The sequence below is a fragment of the Rhamphochromis sp. 'chilingali' genome (assembly GCF_963969265.1).
Source record: "Rhamphochromis sp. 'chilingali' genome assembly, chromosome: 11".
NCBI classification, from domain to species: Eukaryota; Metazoa; Chordata; class Actinopteri; order Cichliformes; family Cichlidae; genus Rhamphochromis; species Rhamphochromis sp. 'chilingali'.
Window position 1 is genome coordinate 24081092 of NC_137938.1, and position 27164 is coordinate 24108255.

Below are 27164 nucleotides of genomic sequence, written 5' to 3' on the forward strand. Positions count from 1 at the left end.
CACCCCCCCCCCCCCCCCCCCCACACACACACACACACCCTTAAAATTATTGAAGCAGTGCGAAATCAATTTGACAGGGAACCAAACAAAAGGCAGCCAAGTTTCGAAGAACAGTTTTTAATTTTGTTTAAGAATCCTGGAGAACTATTCCTGAAGACTGCTTAAAGAAATTACAAGAAAGATGCCTAAGACAGTTCAGGCTGTGATGAAGAATAAAGGTAATAATTTGAAGTACTTGCTTTCAAGCTTGTTGGGCTCCATTTTTAAAAAGCATAATGTCTCCTTTCATTGCTTTGCAGATGACCTAAAGATATATTTGCCTATAAAACCAACAGCCATGTTTCTATTCAGACACTAGTAAACAGTCGCAGAGATGTACAATCCTGGTTGGAGATAAACTTCTTTAATCTGAACAAAAGAAAAACAGAAATTGTATTTGGGTAACCCGACCTCTTAGATGGATATGACAGCGCCATCGGTCTTTTAGCTTTTTTGCAAAGAAACTTGGTGTGAGTTGACAGTGCTTTAAAATTTGATGTTAAGACAAGTTTCTTTCAACTAAGGCTTCTCAGTAAGGTGAAGGTCTGCCTCCTGCCACATGACTTTGAGAGATCACACTATAATTTACTTTTTGTCTAAACTATTGTAACACTTTATATGTTGGCTCTGATATGTCCTTACTTTGTCGCCTGCAAGCTGTTCAAAATACAACAGCTGGCCTTTCGACTGGAAAGACATGGTGTGATCACATCACACGTATACTGGGCTCCTTACACTGGCTTCCAGTCCATTCCAGTTTTATTACTTGTTTTTAAGAGTCTTAATGGTTTGGAGCCACCTTACTTAACAGAACTTTTGAAATCCTACCAGAGTACCAGAGTACCAAGGTTAAACTAGCTGCTCCCAGTCTCTCAGTCATTTTAAAACTCTTTTAAAAACGTATTTGTTGCTTTCAGGTCTAGTTGAGCATAATACCCTGGCTTTGATTATCCAATCAGTCTTATTTACTTGTTTTATTTGGTTTTTTAGTTTATTTTTATTTTTAATTTAGTAACTGTTTTCTATGGTGTACGTTTTGTATATTTTGCACTTTGGTCAACGAAGGTTGTTTAAAACATGCTATATAAATAAAGTTTCTTTGACTTGACTTATAAACTCTGTTTTTGCCTTATATACTGCTTATGTTTCAATAGATAATCGGACCTATTTCACGTTTTCCTCGCAAAATATAAAGAAATGAGAAGTGGCTCAAGAATTTTGCGCAGTACTGTAGTTTGGGTTAATCTGCTGAAGAATAACTAAACCCAACCCAACCCCCAATTTTCCCATCTTCTCCTCCACACACCACCACCCTAGCGCACCCAACCTCAGGTATTCAAACACATACAGTATGATGACACACACATTGATGAAGGGTGTGCGGGAATTGAAGGAGTGTTCTGCGTCCCTGCTGAGGTGCAGCAGATTGATCCTGTACTGATCTGCCACCGGCTCCCTGGGGATTTGTAACGCATGTCTGCAGCGCAGGGCTTAACACTCGCTCGCTCTCTTTCTGTCTTTGTCGCTATCATTCTGCCTCTGTCTAGCGTTGTGTCTTGCTAAGCAGTGCAGTGGCTCCATGCTCCTACACCTCTCCAATCTCCATCTTTCTCACTATTCTGCCAGTAACAGGTTTCCTTCATCTTGTGTTTTGATCTTCTTTTGATTCTGTTTCCTCCGACTGACTCCGTCATTTCATTTATATTCTGCTTTCTCTAGTTTATCCCTTCCTTAAAATATTTCTAACCAGTGTGTTCCTGCACTATTTGATTGAATTCCTACATTGTTTCTTCTAATCTTTTATTGTCTGTTGCACATGCCATATGCATTTTTGTATAATTATACATATTGATATGTATACATTATTATATAATTTCTTATCTTCTTTCTGTCTTTATATCTATATCCATGCGTATCTCACACACTTCACTCAGACACGCAGTACAGCATATGTGGAAAGTGCTCTGTTTCTTTTTTATCATGTATGCTCCGCCACAGGGTTCTACAACTCATCAGCTTGATCTCTGAAGTTGAAAAAACATCCAAGCATCCTTTCATCTTGCTCTTTTTTTCCCCAGCTACACAGCCAATTTCTCGCTTCTTCCACACGAGCCACACCGAGCTACATCTGGGGACAAATGGGCTAACTGACCCACAGCTAAAACCAATGTTTGTTTATGTGTGTGACAGAGAGTAAGAGAGAGACAACATGTGCACAAATGTGTGTTTGTATGTTTGCACTTCCTTTATTTTGGCCATCCCAAGCAGTGTTTGTTGCAATCTGTGGCTATTTGATTAGTTTTAATGGTAATGAGCACAGAGGGTGTTTACACAATAATGCACATGCAATTTTTTATGCAAATTTTCTCATTTATTCGCATCTCTGCGGATAGTCCGTCTCAAACCATTAGAGTAAACCACAGCAACGTGTATTTTCTGTTGTTCTGCATTGTGCTCATGCTGACACAGATTACCCAAGATGATGTTTTTTGTTTGTTTTTTTTCTCAATGAAGTGCTTGTTCTAAGAATAGTCCAAAAAAACGGCCATCACAATGGCAGATTGCTGGAGGTGATGTGTTAAAAGCCTCTTTTTAGTTCAGCCTACTATCCCGAAGTTATAGATATTATATTTACATAAAGATAAAACAGAGGAGAGCAGGGTAGTACATTTGAGTAGCCTTAAGAGAATATGAGGCTTTAAAAAAAACACTGAATGAATCATCTTGTTTAAAAAAAGTAATTTTCTATGAATGAACTGAACAATTAATAGAATAATCATTTCAGCTCTAATCTGAGCGCCGGCGCTGTTCACCCTATTTAAATTGTATTTTCTTGATTCGTCTCTAAAGTCAGTGTTTCAGTGCTGACAGTCCTTAAGAGGGAGCATTCACATCAACAGCAATGCAAGTTTGCTGTCTTGTGCAGCTAGTATGTGTGCAACAACATTAACACCGCATCTAGGACACAATAATTATTCGTATTACATCCTTATTTGCCACTGCTTGTGTGTGTGTGTGTGTGTGTGTGTGTGTGTGTGTGTGTGTGTGTGTGTGTGTGTGTGTGTGTGTGTGTGTGTGCGCGCGCGTAGTGCCGCCTGCCCAAAGGGAATTCATCCTAGAAAACTGGGATGAAGATTAAGATATCCTCAGACTTTACCTTGTTCTCCACATGCCTCATTATCCAATCGCCCCTCTTACCCTGAAACCCCTGCCCTCCTGCTTTCATCCTTCCCCTTGAGCGCATTTTGTTCACAACCTTCTTTTCCTCCTTGTAGCAGTAAGGAAGGTTTTGCAGCCCAAAAGCTGAGGCTTTGAGTTCTTGTTAGTTTTTTTTTCTTTTGCACATACCCAGTGGAGACAAGGTCTGCCAATGGTGAATGTTTTATATATCAAAATTAAAAAATGGTCAAGGTAGAAAGAAGTTTAAAGTTCACAAAGTCCTTATTTTAAAGTAATGGTATAATACATAACTACAGGTATATGAAAGAAGTTCATCATACAGATGTCTGTACCGCTCAGTATTCCCAACAAAACAGCTACAAGAAAAGTGAACTTACATTTACGCGAATGCTCATGTTCCTCTGTTGCTGTTGGATGTGTAAATAAAAAACTATTAGTTAACACAATCAGACATCAGGGTCAAGCTCACTGCCTGAGTGTTTCTAAAAGTTTCTAAAACATTTGTAAATCATATGCATTTATACAATCATTCAAGTTAAGCAAGAGCCATTACATATGGTTTCCCTCTGCATATGGTAATGCACAGTTACACATCAGTGGAAAGCATTATGCTGAAGCAGCATGCTAGAATGTGCTAAAACAAAATAGGAAAGCAGTTTGTTGCGCTACAGGCATACAAAGGAAAAACAGTGGTTGGTTGGAGATTAAAAAATCTAGTTACCTTTAAAAATGGCTTCTGCAAAGATGTGGACCAGGTCGGCCACCACTCAAGTCTTCAGAAGTGATTTTAGTGCATCAGGACAGATTAAATTGGCAATGAGATTATTAACTATTTTATAAACTATGATTATAAATTAGATGGCAATTTTTTTGCAAAGCAGTGGTTGCAGTCAGTTTTGTAAATATTTAGAGACAGGTTGGATCCCATCAGGCAGCCTCTGCACACACCTTGCAATTGAGAATAATCACCCAGAAGTTAAGGGTCTTGCACGTTCAGTCTCCGGGCAACTGCTGCAAATACTTGCAAACAGTCACTGAATGTCAAAAGATTCTGTGCAATCATCAGGCAACCACATTTTTCTCAGTCATAAGGAGGTCCTGTCCCATTTTTACTCTAGTGGGCCCGAGACAATTAGTGTTGTATTTAAATCGATGGATAGATTCTTTGTATCTGAGAAATGAAGCCAGTGTGCAAAAGCCAACCTTGCATTCTTTTTAGCTTCCTAGCTGAGGACTTGTAGGTGGTCTGGATACTCCTTTGAGCATCATTTTTTGTATATGCAGTTGTAGTAGTCTGAGAGTCAGTAGGACGTACTCAGCATTTGAAATTGGTCCAGTGAGAACAGGAACAGTGCTCTGGTGGTGTCGCCTCAGTGTAACCGTGGTGACCAAGGAGCTGTCAGACAAGACTCAAACTTCTGGTTTAAGGCTGTGCAGTTGTGCCATCCACCACCCCCTTCTAACGTGGGCATAGACTGTAGGTTTTCTTTCTTCCTCACATGTAAAAAGGAAACTACAGGGAAAATGACACTAAGTGGAAATATGACTAGAAGCATTCCCTGACCACACATCAGCTTGTGATAAGATGGAAGAGAGCATGTGGTAGCAGATGGCAACTCCTGTGATTTCTAAAAAGTCTAATTGTATAGAAGTCTATGGCTCACTTGATTTAATAGGTCAGTAAACACGTTCCTATTACAGTTATGGTTTCAGATGCTAGTTTAAAGTCTTTTTTAATACACCATGAGGTTCATTTTCTAAGTTATGGCCGTATTTAGAGGAAAATAAAAAAGAAGGATTTGCTTTAGGGCAAGGCATACTTTATGAGTGTGCAGTCTTCTCAGCTCCTTGGTCATATCCACCCCACACTTGCTTATTTGGTTTCAAAACACCAAGATGGTGAACGCCTGAAATTCAATATTTCAAAATGGGATCCCACAGCTTGAGTCCATCTTTAATCAAGCTATGACAGAGACAGACTTCCTGGAACTACACCGGTTCAGCAGAGTTGTAATGAAAATCATAACTTGTAAACGACTGCACAAAGTGATGTAATATTAAAGACATTAATACCTGACACCTCTTACACGCTTAGATGTTTGATTTGCTCAAATGCCTCTGTTTAGGCGTGCGGTTTTCCACTTTGCAGCATTTCACATTGCACTGAGAGTCAGGTCAGGAGTAAAACAAATATGGAGAGCAGGCTTATTTGTTTCAGGACTGAGAGTTTTGTAGGCCATGTTGACAGACCCTAATCGCCTGCCAAATGTCTCATCTGACTGGCGTGGAGGTTTGTTGCTCTCTTTGAAAAACACAGCGGACCACACTTCATTAAAAAAGCAAATAGAAGCCAATACTGGCAAACAGAGCCAATTTGATTCTGAAGAGACAAATTTAACAGGCAGATATGATTACCTCAGACACCACTTCTCCCCTGATTCCACAAACAACAGTTAGGCAAGTCAATTTACCTTAATTTCATTGGAGAAAGCCAGCCAGCCAGCAAGGTTGAAGTCGGTGCTTGATACGACTGAGCACTCGTTAGATGATAATGGATGCATGTAATTGGTAAAGTGCTGATTGCTCCCCCCTCAAAAAGATTCTATCGGAGGAGAATTTTCTGTTTCATTAAGCCATGGTCAGAAATAATGAGATGGCCATCTGTAGACTGTGAGAGAAAAAGAGTGAGTAGGGACTAGTGGTTGGTCATAACTGAGACAGGTTTTTTGTGGTGTCTTCAGCCTTCTGTTTTTTTCCATTGTCAGATATATATTTCCTTTTGGCTTCAGTTCTTTCTGTGTCTATAGCATTTCCCTTTGCTGTTAATCATGCAGGCCGAATCAGTGTGTTTTGCACACTTCCACGTGTATATGTCTTTTTGGTTTACAGCCTTAATGCATCATTGGCTGGCTGCACACCAGCTCACTTTTATGGCCCGGGATCAAACACGCACACATGCTTCAATGGGCATGCAAAAGCACACTGATACAGACACTTTTAGAGCCATAAGTGCTTACTCATCATGCCGCATGGAGAGAACGCATTGGGAGCCATTTATGTTTTGTTTTCCAATGCATTTATTACTGAAGAGTGCATGGTCTGCTGCTTATATTTTTGTGCCCCTGTGTCTTTCTCTCACTGCGCAAGGACATCTTTCTCATTTAGTTGTGACAACAGAACAAGAACATGACTCATCTAAGATAAGACCAATGAAGACTGGGAGTCTTATGGGCCAGAAAATGAAGACAGCAAAGGCAGTTCTATAGAGAAAAAGCAAAGGAAAGCCCCCTCCCTATCATTTCCAATCAGCTGCTGGTTCTGCATGACTAATGCTGAAATGACATATATCATTGTCAGATAGGGCATGTTCACACAGCTGTTATTTTTTTTCACCAAAAATGACTGACTCTAACACACACGCACACCTTATGCACGCTAGCTCACTATTATCTTGCTGGCTGACACCATTTTGCTCTCTAACAATCTTGCTAATTATAATTGTTAATTAATTCTCTGCCAGTGTCCTCATCAGGAGACTAATAACCTACATTTCCATTAATTAGACCTTCAACCCTTCGCTCCCTCTCTCAGTCTCTCTGTCCCACTCCAATCCACCCCTCCATCCTCTGCCTCTGATCCTGCCTGCTGCTCTCTTCTCCCAGGATCATCCGTGGACCACACATGGCCTGCACACATACATGCACACATAAACTGTGATTAATTGTGTCTGTGTGCGCTTGCATTAGTAGCATTGTGATGACAAACGTTTGTTCTTGCTGTCGCTTCATGAGCTTTCAACCTGTGAAAGGGATTGTGATTTTAAAGTTAAACTAATGAATTATGAAAATGTGTTTATTTACTTCTGAGTGACAGTCAGGTGTAAAGATCATTGCAATCTCTCATGAATGACTTCTAAATATAGCCTGGCTCTTGTTGACATCTCAGCACATCCAAAGATCATAATGAGCATTGCACTGCTAACCATGGCACGTAGTCTCCAAAAACAGCGGCATCATTCTTACACTATGATTGCTGCATGAATGCTATTTACAAAGACTTGCTGAGAGCTCAGTAGTGCAGATTGGTAGCTTTTGTTACTGTCTAAGCCACAGGTGTCGAACTCCAGGCCTCAAGGGCCGGTGTCCTGGAGGTTTTAGATGTGTCCTTGATCTAACACAGCTGATTTAAATGGCTAAATTACCTCTTCAACATGTCTTGATGTTCTCCAGAGGCCTGGTAATGAACTAATCATGTGATTCAGGTGTGTTAACCCAGGGTGAGATCTAAAACCTGCAGGACACCGGCCCTCGAGGCCTGGAGTTCGACACCCCTGGTCTAAGCACAGTAAGAAGGTCCTGGGTTTAAATCCAGTCTGGGTCTTAGTCTTGATCCCTGACTTTGTGTGGGTTCTCTCTGGTTACTCTGCCCTTCTCCCACTGTCTGAGCGTGGCTGGTGGTTACCCACTGTTTTGTCTTTTTGGAAAGCTAACCAGCTCTTTGTTCCAGCTCCATATTTGCTAAACGGACATGAGATGTCATTGTTCTCATCTGGCAAGAAAGTGAAAAGGCACATTTGCAAATATCTTATATTCTAGTCTTACTTTTATAAGTAGAGGCCATTTATCTGAATTTGACGTGCTGGAGCACACCCTGGCCCTTCTGGGCTGTGGTATAGACAAATCACCCCCTCTGGTCATTTGTCTATAAATTTGTTCCCCTTCTTTTTGAGGTTATAAAGCTCTCTCAAAGGTATCAGGGGATCTACCAGGCCCATAGCAGCCACCGCCAATCCATAATGATCTCTGGCCTAGGTTGTTTATTCATTATCAAGAAATTTGTATATGAAGCTCTTGGAGGGGCAGGAGCGTGTGTGGTGCAGTGATCAGCCTAGCAAGAAAGTCCTGTGTTCAAATCTTGATTGAATGTGAGTGTGAATGGTTGTCTGTCTCTATGTGTTAGCGCGTCTACCGTTTGGCACAGGGCAAACACTCCTTTTTCCTTATGACATCTGGGATAGGCTCCAGCCCAACTGCAACCCTAAATTGGATAAGCAGAAGAAAATGGATGGATGCTTCTACTACAAATCTGGAAGCATTTAGTTCTTTGGACTCTTACCGGGTCTCAATAAATATGTGTCCCTATAGAAAAGGTAAGAAGCTACTGCTCGGCTGTGTATGCAGCAATAGGTTGCATCTGCTGTTGTAGTTTGGACTGTAAGGCTTTGTGTTTTTATGGGCCATGTGTGTCTCACTATCTGCCTGTCCTTTGAATGCCCACAAACTGTAGAGGCGGCAGACAAAAAGTCCCACTCTCATGGAGACTACTCTTCCCATCAGGCTTAGCTGACCTGGTTTCAGTGCAGAGCGGAGCAGTGTTACTATATCGCCACTCTACTCCTGATCTCAGAACGCTGATGTGAAAAGCCCGAAACTGAGCCGTAGCAGCATGGACTAACAGGGTTGTTTGTTTTGCAGGCCTGTTGATCCTTCAGTCAGCTGGATCGGCAGCAAACTTGAGTTTGTTTCCACTTTTAGCTACGCTCAGCCATTTCTCAGAAGCTCTGCGTTTTTCTTTCAGACTGAATCCTCTCTCTCCATCTGGCACAAGAGGAAGTGAGAGACAGTTGGCACTTGCTTGTCCATACTGTATTTGTGGTGCTAAAATGGCATGTTCTACCTCATCCGTCCTCCTTCCTCTACCTCCCTCACCCTCTCCTGAGAGAAGTAACCCAGATTTCAAAATGAATCGCCGCCTATTCCCCTCAATCTTTCTCCTCTCTCTCTCTCTCTCTCTCTCTCTCTCTCTCTCTCTCTCTCCGTATTTCTGTTTTTACTTCCACTCTCTCTCCTTTTCTCTTTCTCTCGTCCTCCTCCTAGTAAAAACCGAATCAATCTTGGAAAGAGAATACCACCTCTCTATCTCGTCCTCCTCCTCACCCTGCCTCTGGGTTAACGGATATATATCACTTCACTTCTCTATATTTGGTTCCTAGAAAGCTTGAGTCTCTCAAAACGCTTGTTGCTTACCCATTTTTCATTTTTACATTTTTCTTTTCATTTTTTTCTTTTTTTGGGGCTGTTTTTCCCCTGCTAGCCACTGCTTTTTCTTCCCCCTGTTCTCTTTTTCCTGAGGTGACCAGCTACAGGTGTGACACCTTAGCCTTTCATTTGAAGTGAGCCAGACAGAGAGGAGGAGGAGAACACGAGGAGAAAGACATCTTCAGCTCAAAACTTTCCTCCAAAATTGTCCCAAATTCAGGTATTAAGTCTTTATTATCTTTTCCGTGTGAGTCTGTACAACATTTATTTCTTCTTGTCATTATTCTACTCATTACTGAGCCCTGTGCCATTTTTCTTACCGTCCACTTTCACGCCTTTGATTGATTTGCTCCTGCTTCTTTGCTGAGACACAAATATTTCATCACATTTCTTTTATGGTATGGGTTTTCGCTGTGGGCTTATTTATTTATTCATTAAATCTCTGTTGGTGTTTCATTTATCATTTAGTAGCGTGCAACTCTTGCACCACAATCTCTCCAGCTAATATTGCCGTTTTGCACTTTTTCCAGCGCATCTCATTCCCTATAGACATGTACATATTATTCTGGTCCAAACTTTTCTTCAGAAATGGGACTAATTGCTAAAAAAGGCAGGCAGGAAGATGAGGAGAAACCAGACTCTAATATTGGAGCAGCTGGTGGGGGTGTTGTTGACATGGCAACAGAAGTACAGTTGACATAACGACCAGGGGGTAGGAAGGGAAGGGGGGTAGTCATAGCTGCGAGGGACATGGATATGCATGGGTAGCATGGGCAGGCAGTATGTGGGACGCAGCGAGTTGCACTAATCGTTTAGCGTCTCTTAAGAGACTCCTGTCTCAGCATGTGAATTAACCTCCCTGTCTCCTTCATTATATCTCTTCTTTCTCTTTCAATCTCTACCTGCCACTTTCCCTGTGCTCCCTCTTTCGCGCTGCACTTCCGGCCCATTCATCCCTTCTCGATCTTTCTCCTCATCGCGTCACTCTTTCACCGCTCCCTACCCTACATCCCATGTGCCATTAATACAACTTCTGACCCATTACACTTTTCATCCATCGTCCTCCTCCCGCTCCTCCTCCTTGTCCTTGCTTCCTCCTCTCCGCCCTCTCCTCTGTTCTATTCAAGGTCTTCTGCTCAAAGCAAAGCCTTCGTTACTAACACTCATCATCCAATCCCCCTTACCTTTTCATCTTTTTACCGCATCCTCCAGGCATCATGTCTACCCCAGTCTCCCCGTCCCCCTCGCTCTCCCCACTGACACTGGCCTCCCCTACATCTGCAACCTCCCCCAGTGCCTCCCCTCTGCCCTCGCCTCTCTCCCCTCCACCCAGGGTGCCCGTGTTTCAGAGGAAGGGAGCGCTCAAACACAAAAGGATTGTCGAAGTGAAAGACCACCAGTTTACAGCACGCTTCTTCAAACAGCCCACCTTCTGCAGTCATTGCACCGACTTCATATGGTAACACACGTACACACAGACTCACACACAGCTACACAGAAACCACCCCAACTGTTCAAACACCACCTCCTCAGGCATCCCACCACTCCACGTAGTGCTGACTTTCACTGCTTTTTTTTCTTTTCTCTTTCTTTCACCCTTTCCAGCTGCCTGCTGGAGAGACTGCCCACACTGACCTGCTCTGATCACATAACCTCACCTCCACACTGCCGCCCACATAATCCAGACGTTACTTTAGGAACTCACACACGCCGATGCATTGATTTATATACTGAAAAAACACACACAAACAAGAACTTAATTAGAATATGAACTTTAGCCTGACTGCATTAAAACAGACAGGCACCAACCCTGAAGTAATTTAATTTTTTAGTAATAATTAACTTTCTTTTTTTAAAGGGGTACTCTTTAGTTTCATAAATCTGAAGGACTCATAAGGGATGGACTGAAGAATCTGAGATATCCACAATAATAATGCAGGAGTAGAAAACATTCAGTCTGAAATTCAGACTGAGACTTCAAAAGGGTTAATGTTTCAGACTTCTGCAGTCTCCTCCTGAGAGGCAAAACACATCATAGGATTGTTTTCACAGAGTTAGTAGTATGCTTTTTAATGAGTAAACTAAACCAAGCAGTAAAATACAGTAAAAAGCAGTAAAATACAGTAAAAAGCAGTAAAAATTCTAAAATGCAGTCGGTTTGGCACTGATAGAGTTTTACCATGTTTACTATCTGCTGTAATTGCTCCAGATGGTGCTGGACTGCATTTGGAGATTTGAGATTAATGTTACAGAAACTCTGACATTAATCTCAGAAACACCTAAATCCCAAACTGGGATTTGGTGTAAGAATTTAAGGTTTTAAGTATCTAGAAGTACATATAAGTATTTACAGGTGACTTTAATAACTTAAAATATTAGATTACCTTTAAAAAAAACCCTGAGAGTAAAATAACATACCAGTGCTTATCATCATTTATAACATTTATGCGCGTATACATGAATTTAGAATCAGATTTGACTTCTTTATGATCAGACGACACCCTGTGAGCGCGACCACTGAAGGCGCAGTAGTCTGTGTTTATCGTTGTGAGTGTAAGGGGCTGTGTGTTTGAACATATGGTGGGAGTGTATGTTGGATGCAGGGCGCTGTACGTGCCAGCAGCCTCTGGGTATCTTTCAGGACATTTCTCCAACTGGCTGCTGTCTTGGCAGTGGTAGCAGCTCTTAGATGAGGTTGAAAACTCTCTTATTTTGCACAAGATGTCAGAGCAGACGCTTTCAATCACGGTGTTAGAGGCCCCGGGGAGATTGTTAGATTAATTAAAGACTAAGGCAAGATTGTTCTAATTTGTAAATGTAAATATCTTGTTTATTAAGTCAAGGTCTTAAAGAGGAGTGGGTTGTACCTGTTTTGGCTCCTTTGGGTAATAACTAAGCTAAACTGTCTGAAAACATTAAAAAAGTGAAATTGCTTCGTGTCACAGTCCAGTCTTAGCATACTAACAAGGATCATAGTTTTTAAAATATTTGTTATGATACTTAAACCTTTTAACATCTACCAAGCTGCTGGTCACCTGCTTACTGTTAGGGTCAGATGGTATTATCCATATACTAAACAAGTGGATTATTTAAGGAAACATTGCATATATAGTGTCATTTTGGTCCTGTGTTTATTTTTTGTTTTGTTTTTTATTCTTTTACAAGCTTTTCCACTTGTGTGTGCCAAGTGGGACAAAAAAACCCTATCTATAAATAGACTGGATCCTAACCTAATCCTTATCCTAACCAGAGCACCTGGTGGATGTTAGGAGGCTGAAGAAGGCTGAATTGTGATTTGGCATAGATGGAGATCAGATTTGCTGGTCATAACATCACCATCAAGTGTCTCAATAAGCCATAATAGTGAGCCACATCAGAATGGTCTGAAATTAAAGCATCCGTATTGTCAAGGTAGAGACAAGTCTCCAGTGTGTCACAGAGCTAACAACAGGACACACAATTTCATGCTCACATTAGCATCTGGAGCCAAATTAGAATCACCGGTTAACCTAACATGCATGTCTTTGGGCTGTGGGAGGAAGCCAGCAAACTTGGAAAGAATCCACACAGGCACATGCATCCTCACAGAAAGGCCCCAGCCAGTCATCGGGTTCAATCTCGGGCACTTCTTGCTGTGAGATAACAGTGCTAACCACTGCACCGCTGTGCCACCAACTGCAGCATCCATCCATCTAGTTATCCAATAAGGGATTGCAGTTGGGCTGGAGCCTATCCAAGCTGTCATAGGGCGGGAGTTGGGGGGGGGGGGGTACACCCTGGACAGCTCGCCAATCTATTGCCAGGCTCACACAGAGAGGCAGACAACCATTCACGCTCACAGTCACACCTATGGCCAATTTAGAATTACCAGTTAACACCTAACAAGCATGTCTTTGGACTGTGCCAGAGTACCCGAAGGGAACCCATGCGAGCACGGGGAGAACATGCAAACTCCACCCATAAAGGCCCCAGCCGGCTGATGGATTCGAATCCAGGACCTGCTCGCTGTGAGGGGACGGTGCTAATTACCATCAGAGAGAGTGTCATAGATTCTCTATCTGCAGCAGCAAAATTCATTTGTTTATTATGTGTTTGTTCTATTGTCACATGTCAAAGTGTGTTTTTTGATAAAGAGCTTTCTCAAAAAAAAGCTCCAAGAGGGGTTAGTCTGATTTTTTTATAGAAGCATTTTATTCAATTGCATGTGTTTGGTAGATTTTTTTCACATCATTAATTCAAAATGCAGTTATCCCCTACATTAAATTCTCTGTGATATCTGGCCAGAAAGCAGCTCTGTGAATCCTCACCATATCTGGTTCTCTAATGCTCTCTGCTGGTCAAAAAGCAGAACTGGTCGGATGCATTTGGTGCTGCAGACACGGACTTCTGTTGAGTGCCTATCAAGGATCAGATTACCCTCAGCAACCCTTTCTTTAATTATTACTCAGCCAGATGGTGAACTGATTGTAGATCAGTGATTATGGTCAGTTTCCTATGAACCCCTGAGCCTCTCCGGTATGACTGTAGAGGAGCTGTCGAGGTCTCTCGTTTGCCTGCCTTTCTAAGTCTTCTAATCAAAACTTGATCCACAACAGGCAAGCTGCTGAGTGGACTGTTTAGTCAATCAATGACTTAATTATTCAATTAAAGCTTTAAGGAGACCATGGAAGCTAGCCAACATTGCAGAAGCATTGTATTGGTGTGTGTGCGTGTAAGTGTTTGACCTGGTCAGCGGTGAGGCTTTGAAAGGAAAAGCACTCAAACTTCACACATAATGACTTAGTATATCAAGTTGTTGGTGTTTTTTTGTCTTTTTATGAGACAATTTGTTCTCCACTAGAGTCTGCATTCCTGTCTTTATACAGTGCAGAGTAACGCAACAGCAATATCTCATTCTCCAAAGCTAAATATTTCACCTTAAGGAGGACTGCAGAAAATTGTTTTTGTATCTTAATCCATGTGTCTTTTTCACACAGGGGCATTGGGAAACAGGGATTCCAATGTCAAGGTAGAGATAAACCTAGCATTATTGCCTTTCCTTGCAGCGTTAATCTTCTCTGATGTATTTTTTGTCCTGCAAAGCAGATTCATTCTGAGATGTTTGCTTTCTCTAGTTTGCAGTTTTGTGGTCCACAAAAGATGTCACGAGTTTGTGACCTTCACGTGCCCCGGCTCTGTGACCGCCCCCAGACCAGATGTGAGCAGACATATCTTTTCCCTTCTTATTTTCGGTTTTTGTGAAGATTTGCATCGTCATCATCATTTTTCAACATCCTTTGATGACAGTAGCATGTGTGCGTGAGTCAGCCATCAGTCCATGCATCTTTCTCATCATGCAGCCTGTTTCCATCCATGACGTCTGCACTCATGTCGTGCAGTCCTAGAAGGCATCTGAAATGCTGGGAGTGGGAGATAGGGTGTGGGGGAGACACAGGTGGAGGGCAGGATGGACTGATAAGAGTGAGAATTAGAGGGGGGAGAAAGAGAGCGAGAGCCACAGACTGCTCAGTCTTCTTCTGTGTGGCATTTTGAGGATTTCAGGGAGATTTGTCTTTCACTCACATTTTTTTTCTACCAGCTAAATAAACTGCCTGAGAATTGAGGTCAATGAGAAAATGTGTGTGTGTGTGTGTGTGTGTGTGCATGTGTGAGAGATCGAAAATGGATGAGACAGTGAAAGAACACACAGAGGGAAAGAGAAGAAACAGGGTGACAGTTTTTAAATAGCGACTCAGTGCGACAAGGGAGGGAAAACAGTTTGGGAGAAGGTGGTGTATGAAGCGTGGCGGTGGGGTGGTCTGATGAGCTGAAGAGAGATAAAAATGATTCATCCCTCTGTGCACAGTATATACACGCTCACACACACGCAGACACTGTGTGTCCTCTCCGAGTGGAGAGATCTAATTGGCTTGTCCACGAATGCCCCACTCATCTTCTCTCCGCTAATCACGCTCTGCACGTGTGTGTGTGTGTGTGTGTGTGTGTCTGTGTGTGTGTTCCACAATCATCGTATGTATGTGTGTGTGAGAGAGAACGAGTTCTCAGCGCAGATTGTTTTTCTGTTTTATTTCAGGACCTGAAGAGTCGACACACATTTAAGATCCACACGTACTCCAGCCCTACATTTTGTGACCACTGTGGCTCGTTGCTGTATGGCCTCATACACCAGGGCATGAAATGTACCAGTGAGTTTCACTCCACTCTATGAGATACATAAATCTACGTGCTTCGAGCCTTTATTAGCTATTATGCTCAGATGAATATCACTCCACATATGCACATTGCTGAAACTCACATCTGGAGAAGACTTCCAGCTACTATTATCATTAATCTTTTTTTCTTTTCTTTTTTTTTTGGCTAAGATAAAGGAATAGTTAGTCACTAAAAAAAGAAAAGAAAAAGCGCTTGTTCACTTTCTTGCTGAGAATTAGATGAAGAGTTTGGAAACTAGTGGAGAGTCCAGGAGGCTTCTATACCCCGTGAAGAATGTCTGGCACATACCAACCAATAATTTCAGAACTTGCTCACATAAATGTTCTTGTTTTTTGAAAGCTAGTGAAGCCCACAACCACTATTCCTCATCTCATCTTTTTAATTATTATGCTTAATAAAGCTAGTGGATTTAGACTGATTACAACTAATTACTCCACATGTATCCAGCGCATGTCTGTGTTCACACTTTGTCTTTTGTGCGTCTTTGTGTGGTGAGGCTGTGACATGAACGTCCATCGGCGATGCGAGACCAGCGTCCCCAGTCTGTGTGGCCAGGATCACACAGAGAAGAGAGGGAGAATCCATCTGACCATCAGAGGAGAAAAGGAGGACGTCTTTGTCACAGGTGGGAGGACCCGCTGGATTCAACCAATTTAAACAAAAAGCAGGCTTCTGCAGGAAATGTAAGGTTTCTCTTCTTTCCTTTTATTGTTTCACTGCTGTTTCAGTGCGGGAGGCTCGTAACTTGATGCCCATGGACCCAAATGGCTTGTCAGACCCGTATGTTAAACTGAAATTGATTCCAGACCCAAAGAGCCACAGCAAACAGAAGACTAAGACCATCCGCTCAACACTCAATCCCGTCTGGAATGAGAGCTTCACCTTGTGAGTCCTTGCAAACTTTAAGGTGGAAAATTTACAGGGTTCTGCCACAAACGTTGCTATATGTAAAATCGGATTACTCAGCGGCGTTAACCTTTACTTTCTTATAGGTGCATCTTTGATATCCAGGGGAAATAAGACATTTCAGCAAAGGTCACACTGAAAAGGGATGATTTCGTTCTATGCTTTGTGTTTCATCATGTATCAAATTGTCACAAGTGTGTGTTTGACTCCTCAGCTCCGTGCGTGGTCACCAGTGGGACAGGCGTCTGTCTGTGGAGATATGGGACTGGGACCGGACGTCTAGGAACGATTTCATGGGAGCGCTGTCGTTTGGCGTGAGTGAGATCTTCAGGCGTCCAATCAGTGGTTGGTTCAAACTGCTGGCCCAAGATGAGGGAGAGTACTACAACATTCCTGTGCCAGACCCGGACCTGCAGGTAGGCAGCAGGCTGCTTTATATGGACATAAAGCCATCAGATGGGCTCAAGGTGAACAAAAAGCAAGTGACGGGATATTTATACCTGTATTCACCAGGAAGTGGAGCAACCCTTTATTTTGTGCCATGCCTTTGACCATTCATCCTTAGACCTTGGCATAGCTTTTATCAGCTTATAATTACCTACATCTAACAAACAGCAGCTGCCACAGCTCATACTGGGTCAGCGTCTGTCCTGCTGAACTATCCCGTTTCCTACAGTTCTATCTAAGGAAGAAAAAAAAAACTTGGAAGATTAATGCCGGTGTTATTGCTAAATAATTAGATAATAAATTATACTGAGTGCCCTTTCTTCTCTGTTGCACTCTGCATCCACCAGGGTGCAGAATTGTGCTGCCTGACTGCAGTCCAAAACTGGGGGGTAGGAGGGAGTTTGAGGTTGGTCTTGGGTTCCTGTTTTATGGATCTGTGTGGGTGTGTGTCGTTTATCTCTCGAACATCCCATTTTATTTCTCCAGGAGCCTCAGCCAGATGCTACTACACCTTCTTTGCCTCAAGCGATGCCTTCCCCGCTGTCTGAACCATTTCCCGTGGCCCTGTCCCCGACCCTCATTCCCTCCTGTCCCCCTGTCCACACTCCGGGCCCTGGCAAAGTTAAAATGGGCATCCACGATTTCAACTTCCTCATGGTTCTTGGAAAAGGCAGCTTTGGCAAGGTAAACGAAATGCCATCTTTTCTTTTGTACACACAATCATCACCTCTTATCCAGCAACTGTGAATGATATCAAAGAGACCATTCATGCTGGAAACAACAAAGATTATTCCTGGATTTAAATCCTTTCTTCTATCGATGGACTTGACCTTCAAGTGGCATTTCATGCAGCAGCTCCCAGGCACAGGAAACCAGAATTTCTTTGAAAAAAATAATAAATTACCCTTTCTTACGAACATACTCACTGTCTTTACTTCTGCTGCCAAATGATTCATTTAACCCTTTGCTGCTTTTGTGTTGTCAGCAGTCGTGAGCTTCCCACATGCTACACAGGCAGTCATCCTGGAGGTGTTCATTTCAAGGGAGCCTTTGCTCTCCATTTTCTCTTTAATTCCCCAGTAGATGAGACATAATGAAGAGAGAGGAGTTTTGAGTCCTTCTTCCTCTTCTGAAATCCCCCTGTGCTGTTTCATAACTGTCAGAGGAGAGTCTACAGAGGACAGGAGAAATAGACTCGACTTACGTAAGATGTGAGGAGAGAGGAAAAAAAAAAAAGGACCCAAGAAAGGAGAGACAGACCCCGGGGCTGCTGAGTGAGGGAAAGTGAGAAGGAGACAGACAGAGATAGAGGGAAGAGAGAAGGATTACTGTGCTGCAGAAAGTGACAAAATGACCAAAAAGGAAATGGGATAACAAGAGCGGCAAATAGAAAAAGTACATGCTACTAAGATTTGTAATATTCTGCAGGGTGATGAGTCCTATTTTTATGTGAGTTGGTTTAAAACCATGACACAGAGCAGGAGACACGATCACAGATGGTAGGATTTCTCCTGCTGACTGGCAGTTCATCAATAGCCCTGCACACACACACACAGAGGGAGTGATCTTAGCGTAGTCGCACTGTTTTATATATATATTTTTAAAAACGGTGTAATTTTCAGTGCTATTCACCTCCACTTGAAAGTAAAATGAGATCCTTAATTTCCACTCGCCTCTATTACAGCTCAGCACTGAGGGTTGATCATTTCTAACAGTGTTGTTGTCAGCATTTTCCATATTTATTGACCATATTTATCTCAGTGAAACCTGGATCACGTGGCACTCATTGTGGAAAATTATAGCATCATTAGCACTCAGAGCTACCCACGAGCAGCCAGTTTAATAGGAGTGAGAAAATGTGTTTTTAATGTCTGATTAAAACACGAGAGCAAGCTTTTAGGGCTTTCCCTGTCCACTCGAGACATTAATGTCTCGAAACCCTCAGGCCTGTTTCAACTTTAATTAAACTTTACATTGAGTTATTTCATCATACATGTACATTACCAAACTTGCTGTTATCCATTCTGAAGTTATAACTTTTTCTTTTCCTCTTGCACTATATATGCCTTTTATTCATTTTACACGGGCGCTGGTTTATTTAAACAGTGGAACTAGTTTTCTCCTGCGACCAGTGCACCTCATCACTGCTAACACAATAACCTAAAAAACACTCAGACCTGACTGTAGTACTGCACGTCACATGCATGGCTGTCTTTGGAGCGAGAAGAGTTGCATTGGGGATTTTTTTTTAAGTCTGAGAGGACTTTATGCCAAAGTTATAGTCATTTTTTTAAAGCTGCTCCTGGTTTGCTGCTGTTGTGTTATCCGTTCAGAAATGTTCAAAGGTGACTTTGGAATTTTGGGGAAATTGTGTTTTCTCAACTCTCTAACATTTCAACCCGAAAGCCAGTCCTGTGTTTTCTGTAAACATTTTGTTTATTTATGGGTTTTGAAGACATACGGTAGCTGCTTTGCAGACTTTTGGGATTCACGCTTGTCTCCTTGTTTCTTCAGAAACTTTCTCTTCTCTTCCCGCTCCTGCACAGGTGCTGCTGGCAGAGGAGCGAGGCAGCGAGCGTCTGTTTGCCATAAAAGTGCTGAAGAAAGACGTTCTCTTCCAGGACGAGGACACGGAGAGCGCTCTAGTAGAGAGGAGGGTTCTGGCGCTCCTTTCTCGTCCTCACTTCCTCACGTCCCTCTACTGCGCCTTCCAGACTGAGGTGTGTGGGTATCTGGGTTCCCAAATGATCTATCTAAATTTCATTAAATTGGCCATAAAGCTGCCTGACACTTTGGCTGCATCGTCCTCCCAGGAGTTGTTTCGGTCCAGGTTGGGCGAATTCCGATTAATAAATGAAATAATTAGCTTGCTTTCTTTAACAAGGTCCTCGGTCCTGAAGGAGGTATTTTAACAGATTGCTTTTTAATTTGGACAAGAGGTGCTTATGCATGAGGAGCTTGCGCATGTGTGTGTGTGTGTTTTTGCTTCTGCAGGACCGACTGTATTACGTGATGGAATATGTCAACGGAGGAGACCTGATGTTTCACATTCAGATAGTTGGGAAGTTCAAAGAGCCTCACGCAGCGTATGTAGTCAAAAAGCTCCTTTAATCACCGTCCTTATCTACACAAAGTCTCATTTCCTGCCTTTTTGTTCTGTGCTCTCTTACATACACACTCGTCCCTTAGCTTTGTTCATTATACCTGGTGACTCATAAAAAGTCATCAACTCAAGTGCCAGCCCTTTTCTCTTCCCCGACTTTCTCCTCCCACTAATCTTATCGTATCATCTACATTCTCCCTCCCCCTGGCTGTTCTTCTAATCAATAATCTTTGATCAATCATCTAAAACAAATTTTTGCCCTGTTGCTCATTTCCATCTCTCTTTCTTCATTTTCCTGCCTTTCATCTCTTTGGTTGCTTCTCCCTTTCATCACCCTCTCCAGCGCCATTCCCTCTCTCCTAACCTCTTGTCATCATCCTCTTTTGAATTAGCTGATTCTCTGTCCCTCCTTCTCCTCCTCCTCTCTCCCTCCAGGTTTTATGCGGCAGAGATAGCGGTCGGCCTCTTCTTCCTCCACAGCAAAGGCATCATCTACAGGTAAAGAAGTAGGCTGCTTCATAACGTGGCCTTGTTTGCCCGTGTTCACTTCAGTCTGCGTTCGGCACAGACACGACACAGATTTATCATGTCTCTTGTAGCTAATGACTGTTATAAAGATGGTATCTATCAAAGTGATTCATACCTATGTGGCGTTTCTCCCCTCTCAGGGATCTAAAGCTGGATAATGTGCTGCTCGACAGCGAGGGCCACATAAAGATAGCAGACTTTGGGATGTGCAGGGAGGGCATGTTCGAGGGCGACACCACACATACCTTCTGCGGCACTCCTGACTACATCGCCCCTGAGGTACCGTGACCACTGCCCTCACGCTATTGTCCACAGTCACTCCTGATATTTCCCTCATTTGTTCCTTATTTTCCCTCATTTTCCCTCATTTCACCCCTCTTAGTTTGCTTGACCTGTTCTGCATTGCCGCGAGACGCCGAGTTGCTTCGCTGCAGCTCCCCCTCGTCTCTTCTGTCCTCTCTGACCTTGTCAGCAGTTTGTGAATAATTAACTTCACATGATTCAGTAAGCAGTGGTGTGTGATTGTACTATGAGAGTGTTGCATAGAAGTCACTACTGTCCTTCAGAGACATTGTTTTACGAGCATAGCGCCGCTTTCTCACAGCCGCTGACAGGTTTAACTTGCATGTAAAGTCTTTATTTAAAAATAGTTAAACAAACCACTACAATGGGTAGCTTGCCCTTGCTCATACCCGGCAGTTATAAATTTTGCCAACTTTACTTTTTAGTACATTTCCAGAAAATGTAGTGAGGTTTATTTCATGTTGTTATGGGATTTCAGCAGTCTGTAAAATTAAGTAGGTTTTTATTTAAAGTTATGGTTAATGAGTTGAAGGAAGCAAACAAAGAAGTGTTTGTGTTGAGCTGCGGTGGAGCACTTAAAAAATGATTCTTTGCCCTCATAAACATGAAAGATGAAAGGTTGTTAAGTAATGAATAATTAAGGAAAATATCCTTGGTATAAAATGAGTGTATACCAATAAAATACATTTCTTTTGACCAGATTCCATTGAAGTTAATGTTCCACATTGTACCTATGCAATAGTATTACATTGAGAATTTACATGTAATCACATTACTTCAAGTCAGCAGTTTATTTTTCTGAATGATAGGAAAAGGGTGGCAAAAAGCTCGGCTATTATCTGTATTTTTTTTTAAAGTAGAGAAATCCGTTTCATCGGTCAGTATAAATTTGTAACAAAGAAATCCTGTTTCAGTTTTCATGTGCGCCACTGTCTGTGGTTGAAGACGGAGCTGAAATTGTGTGAACATAATGAGATGAAGCACCAAAAGACTAAAAGGGATGTCACTAATGTCAGTGCAAATATCAGCCGCAGTGAAATAATGAAAAAGCAAAGGTGGTTTTGCTTGACGTTCTTTTGATATGTAAACCATAACTGTCTGCCTGTATAATGTTTACCTTACAAATTGTTGGAAATGCGTATGTGCCCCTTACCGTGTGAAGTGATCTTAAACAATTTACTTCAGAGAAGGCGTGAAGGCGCATCTCGGTCGGTGGACTCGCAGCTGAGTGATACGGGGGGGGGGAGAGAAAGTGGGGAAGCGACTGTTGTGTGCGTCTTTGATATTGTAAACCTTGCTGTGGAACCCCTGGGTATTGACTCTGTTATGTAAACACCCATTGATTCTCCTGTGTCTGCCATTTTGGAAGAGTTGCAATATATTTCCCCAGAGGCTGGGGATTGTTCCCTCGTGCCCCTCTGCACAGCACACCACCACCTCCCCCTCCTGGCATCCACACACACGCGCGCACGTATCGGGGAAACAAACAAACAAACAAACACACAAGCTTGTGAACACAAGTGCAAATCCAAATCCGTGTGTTGATTATTTCTGAGCTCATTCACACATGAACCCTCCCTTACGCCGCACTTTATCCTTTCGCTTCTCTCTGTTTTTCACCCCTGCTGTTTCTTGTAGCTGCATATCATCCAAGCAGCCAGCTGCCTCTCTCTTCCTATCGCTGCACTGCCATTCTTCCCCATTTATATCTTCTCATACATTCTCCATCCTTTTTCCCTCCCCCAGATTGTGGCCTATCAGCCCTATAATAAAGCAGTGGACTGGTGGTCTTATGGAGTGCTGCTGTATGAAATGCTGGCAGGACAGGTAACACTCAGCTTAATCCTAACAATAGCGTGCACAGACACTTTAAGCCCCCAGTACTCGTCCTTTGTAATCACTTCAAAAGACTTTCAAAGAACTTTAATTTCATTATATTCGTTATCAATTTGCCCACAGGTCTGTGCTTAAACTCTTCCGCTCTCTCCCTCACTCTCTTTTCCTTTAAGCCGCCATTTGATGGCATTGACGAGGAGGAGCTGTTTCAGTCCATCATGGAGCAGAGTGTCTCATACCCAAAAAGTCTCTCTCGGGAGGCTGTAGCTATCTGCAAGGGAGTGAGTTCAATCCTCGTTTCTCATATTAACTTTTAACACACGGGCAATTAAGATAAAAGTTCATGTACTGTAAATCAGGAAATGAAATAACTCTTTACTCGTGCAAGATTGTATTCGGTCGCCTAAAGGAATAGTTTTTGGAACTATGTTAATTTGCTTCTTTACAAAGAGCTGGACCGACACCACTTTTACAACTGCCTGTTAGATATCAGGCTGGAGGCAACCAACTTTACTCTTCAGCGCAAAACTTTTTATTTTTACACTACAGTGTTTTTATCCATGTTTTGGACAGTTGAGTTTTATTACTCACAAATAGTGAGTAAGAACTGTTTTGTTTTTTTTCCGGTTGTTTATGCATAGCTAAGTGGCTGCTGGCTGTAGCTTCATAATTGGTGTACAGATAGCAGAATCTTAATGATCTTCATCTCTCTGCAAGAAGCAAACAAGCATAATTCCCAAAAAATGTCAAGGTTTTTCAAAGTGATAGTGCAATAAAAATCCATTCGTTGGCAAGACAACAAAGGAATTGGATTACAGTACATGATTCCAAAATAAAGCAAAGCTTATCATGCACACCGACTGCTCTAACCGAGGCAGATCATAAACAGAAGTCATTTATTGTATCACATTATTATCCCAGCCTAGTCGCTTTTTCTCACATTTCTCCCCTCATTTCCTCCTCTCTTGACTCAGCTCCTGACAAAGCACCCGGCCAAGCGCCTGGGTGAAGGAGAAGATGCAGAGAGGGAGATCAGAGAGCATCCGTTCTTCCGCTGGATTGACTGGGACCGTCTGGAGAGACTGGAAATCCCGCCACCTTTCAAACCCAGAACTGTCAGTTCAGTTAAACAGATGAACCACATGTTCCTTCTTTCTTCCTCCTCCTCCTCTCTTTCTTCTCTTCTCTGCCTCTCTGAGGACACTTATAGGGAATTGGAGCTGTCACTTTCTTCCATCTGTCTCCTTTTTCTCTGACTCCCACATTGTCCCTCGTTTCCCTGCGTGTTTCCTCCACATTTGCCTTGGCCTTTTCATTCCCTCTTCCTCTCTCTGTCTCTTCCTCTCTCCCCTTCACATCCCCTCTATTTCCTCATTTATCACCTCTTTGGGTTCTTAGATAGGCTTTAAGAGCTCAGGAACAGACAGTTCAGTCATAACAGACAAGACCTTCTGACCTTGGGGTCTTGCCTACTCCTCCCATATGCAAATGTATGTCATCATTAGCCTGCCACTTGCCAAAGTGCCGGCGCACTGGCCGTTTGTGAGGTGTGCCTTGAGTGAGCCGAGTATGCTCAGGGGTTAGAGGCCAGGCCCATTAGCCAAATGAGATTCATATCATTCAGCAGAACGGCTGTCATATGCTGTTAGGCATCTGGGGAGGATATGTGATCAGCTTTCTTCCTGTGTGCTTCTGTAGTGAGATAAAAGGAGGTCTCAGTGAGGAAAAAACGTGGGGGTGGATTCTTTTTATAGTTTAACATTTTTAATAAACTATTTTTGTTCCGGGGGGAGGGATTTTGTAAAGTTTATTGTGGATGCAATATCATGCATGCATGAAGATGTGCCCCAATCTCAGTCTTGTGTGTACATACCTTCTCTTCTTCTTCATCGCCAGGGTGGGAAAAAAGGTGAGAACTTTGACAAGTTCTTCACAGCTGCTCAAACGGCGCTCACCCCCTCGGACCCGGATATACTCGCAGCCATGAACCAGGAAGACTTCGAAGGCTTCTCCTTCATCAACCCAGACTTTGCTCCGTCACCGCTCACCGCTGTTTGAAAACGGCTCCCAAATCTGCTCCAGCCGCCGTTCCAAGTCTAGCCAGATGATCCTGTTATCCTTCCGATTGTAGTTTTATAGCAGAGAATTTGAATGTGAGAGCTAGCAGCGAGTATTACACCTCTCATAACCAAATTCAGACGTTTACATGAAAATGCCAAGACACCTCGATTTTCGGGCACTCTCTTTGATGCATGTCTATTAACTCACTCATCACACAATGTGTATCAACACTGCAAACATAGTCAGTACTATGGACTGCCATCTTAGACTTTTTTTATAAGACTTAACTTGATCTAAAGGTACTGTAGTATGAACGTGAGAAAAATAATCTCTATGCATGCAGATAGTTTTTATAGCACTAGACTATCCAAGGCAGATACTTTACTTTCCTTTCCTTTAAGTAAAGTAGTCATATGTTGTGCACACGTGTAATTTACCAGTTATATTTCACCAGTCAGGGTTTCATTCATGCAGCTACAATGACCACACAGTATGTAAAAGCAGGACATCTCACCATTTTGATGCCAATTCCACCTTAGCACTTTGTATTGTCCATTGCAAGTACTCAGCATCAACAGCACTTAAATGTTTCTTTCTGACTACCTACAGTATCTCACTCTGGGGTTTTTTTGTGCTCTCTATTTTGGATAAATGACATGTTGACTATGAAGCAAATTGAGCGGGGAGCCATTTTTAGATATTTGTGTATTTTATAAGAGAGGCGTCCTGTGGAAGCGCTTAGTCAGACTCCTCTGACCTGGCTCGACCTCAAGGTTTAACGACTTCAGATGACCCACTGAGATGTTTAAACAATGCAGTTATCACAATGTGACAGTTAGGGTGGACCACAGCTCTGCTCCAACCACCCAGGCTCACACTGTGTGGTGTGTAATGTCACTGGAAGGGAGTCCTCATTTGACATTCACAGTTTATCTGCATTATTATTATTTTTTTATTCTTGAGCACGCTATGGAATATGGCCTATCTGCATTGCAACTACAAATATCCTATTACTCCAAGTAAACATTACAGTTTTATCAATAAAAGCCTCTTTTTAATGTCTTTCCCAGACGAGAGGCTTGTTAGCTTGCACAGGTACATATACTTATGATTTTAATGGTGTATGCCGTAAAGCTTTTTGCTGTGTAATGATGTGCTCACAGTATTGATTAGGAGTAATTAAAAGTGAGGCTCACTGGGACTGTTCAATACGTGGAAAAATAACAGCAGTGCTGTCATTAAGCCCTATCTGAGCAGAGCAGGTGGCTGCAAACTTGCTGTGCAAAAATCTCATCCCCGTGCTCTTATCTAATGAACCAGCTGGTCATTTTACACATAAATATGCTTTATTTCTTTGATTCTTTTTTTCATGTACAGTTTTGCTTTACATCTGTTTGCCTGTTATTTTAGATCCGATTGAGCCGAAGTCAGATGTCAGTGCACACAATCCCTCAGTACGATAATTACAATAGATGATGATCAATAGTGCAATAGATCAGTGATAGATCATGTATCTGATAGGTTTTGTTTTTATGTGCTGGAAAAAGAAAATAAAGTTGATGGGAAAAAATGATGAAACAGCACCAGTGAAGTGTCTCTTTCTGTGATGGCGTGCGAAGCTGCTGACAAACAAACACGCACGGCCTCTCGCTTTGTCTTCACTACGAGCCTGCCTCCCTGTCACGCTCCTCCCCGCACTTTCACACATACTCACGCTCAAAAGTGCAATCCCTGGCATGTGAACACACTCACGCACGGAGAAGATGCTGACCCCTCTGTTCAGTGGGCTACTGTAGCTGTTGAACCAGCAAAAACACCTCTCAGGCATCTCCCTCCGTGCCCTCCTCCTCTGAAGCAGCCCCCCCCCCCCCCCCCCCCCGGCCCCTCCAGCATCACCATGATGGGACTAATATCCCTGTGGAGATCTGAGTTATAACAAGTTGACCTTCACATTAAAATCTCATCAACTTCCCATCTCCCTGTCTACTTCCCTCCCTTCTCTATCTGCCCTTCATCTCTGTTCCCCTCTGTTTGTCTTTTCTGTCAGTTCTGCACTGTAAATGCTTTACTGCATCGTTGTACATCATTCTTCAATAATCACCTGTCCAAATTTATTGTGTTGCTTGTATCTCTTTGAAATACTCCTGTTGCTGGCTGTTGATATGTGTAGCTTGTCTTCTCCCGGCCTCTACATCAGTATTATGATCTGATTTACACTTATACAGTATTTTCTATGCTAATGGTGTTCAGGCAGTGGATATGTAGGAGTATAATTTTGAGTGGACTATATCATATAAAAGCATATTTTAATGAAAAAAAACCTTCTTGATCTTTGTGTTGATTTATTTCTTTATTTTAAAAAAAGCCATTGTTCATACTTGCTTACGTTAAAGTGACTTTAATCTGAATATACCTGAGGTAGATATGTTTGTAATGACAGATAAACCTTCTTAATTGTCTGGGATATGTTTCTAATCTGCAGTGCAGACCTGAAGAGTGTCAAACAGAAA

At 42.4% G+C, this 27164-nt stretch overlaps 2 protein-coding genes across 3 annotated transcripts in view; both read left to right on the forward strand.

Moving 5' to 3' along the window:
- The window catches only part of grin2db (glutamate receptor, ionotropic, N-methyl D-aspartate 2D, b), a 72474-nt gene extending 62992 nt beyond the window's left edge, over nucleotides 1-9482 (forward strand). Inside the window, exon 17 of the transcript XR_013973255.1 lies at nucleotides 9359-9482. The gene's annotated coding sequence lies outside the window, so the exon portion shown is untranslated. The remainder of the gene's footprint in view (nucleotides 1-9358) is intronic.
- Nucleotides 21-27164, forward strand: prkcg (protein kinase C, gamma). 2 transcript variants are annotated; one of them, XM_080895422.1, is made up of 17 exons: nucleotides 23-9477; nucleotides 10385-10716; nucleotides 14234-14265; nucleotides 14372-14454; nucleotides 15331-15442; nucleotides 15967-16095; nucleotides 16199-16355; nucleotides 16591-16792; nucleotides 17310-17507; nucleotides 19370-19543; nucleotides 19818-19909; nucleotides 20362-20424; nucleotides 20595-20733; nucleotides 22504-22584; nucleotides 22767-22874; nucleotides 23568-23708; nucleotides 24490-27164. In XM_080895422.1, exons 2-17 carry the CDS (start codon nucleotides 10475-10477, stop codon nucleotides 24649-24651), a joined length of 2115 nt encoding a protein of 704 aa, XP_080751548.1. In that variant the 5' UTR covers nucleotides 23-9477; nucleotides 10385-10474; the 3' UTR covers nucleotides 24652-27164. The 2 variants fall into 2 exon arrangements, with proteins under 2 accessions (XP_080751549.1, XP_080751548.1); XM_080895423.1 differs by lacking the exons at nucleotides 22504-22584; nucleotides 22767-22874; nucleotides 23568-23708 and having other exon boundaries at nucleotides 21-9477.

What these genes read in the sequence shown, in the direction of transcription:
- prkcg (XM_080895422.1), top strand. Translation starts at nt 10,475, where the DNA reads ATGTCTACCCCAGTCTCCCCGTCCCCCTCGCTCTCCCCACTGACACTG. An exon ending in CATTGCACCGACTTCATATG is followed by an intron (nt 10,717 to 14,233) that starts GTAACACACGTA and finishes TTTTTCACACAG; the next exon opens with GGGCATTGGGAAACAGGGAT. An exon ending in TGGAATGAGAGCTTCACCTT is followed by an intron (nt 16,356 to 16,590) that starts GTGAGTCCTTGC and finishes TTGACTCCTCAG; the next exon opens with CTCCGTGCGTGGTCACCAGT.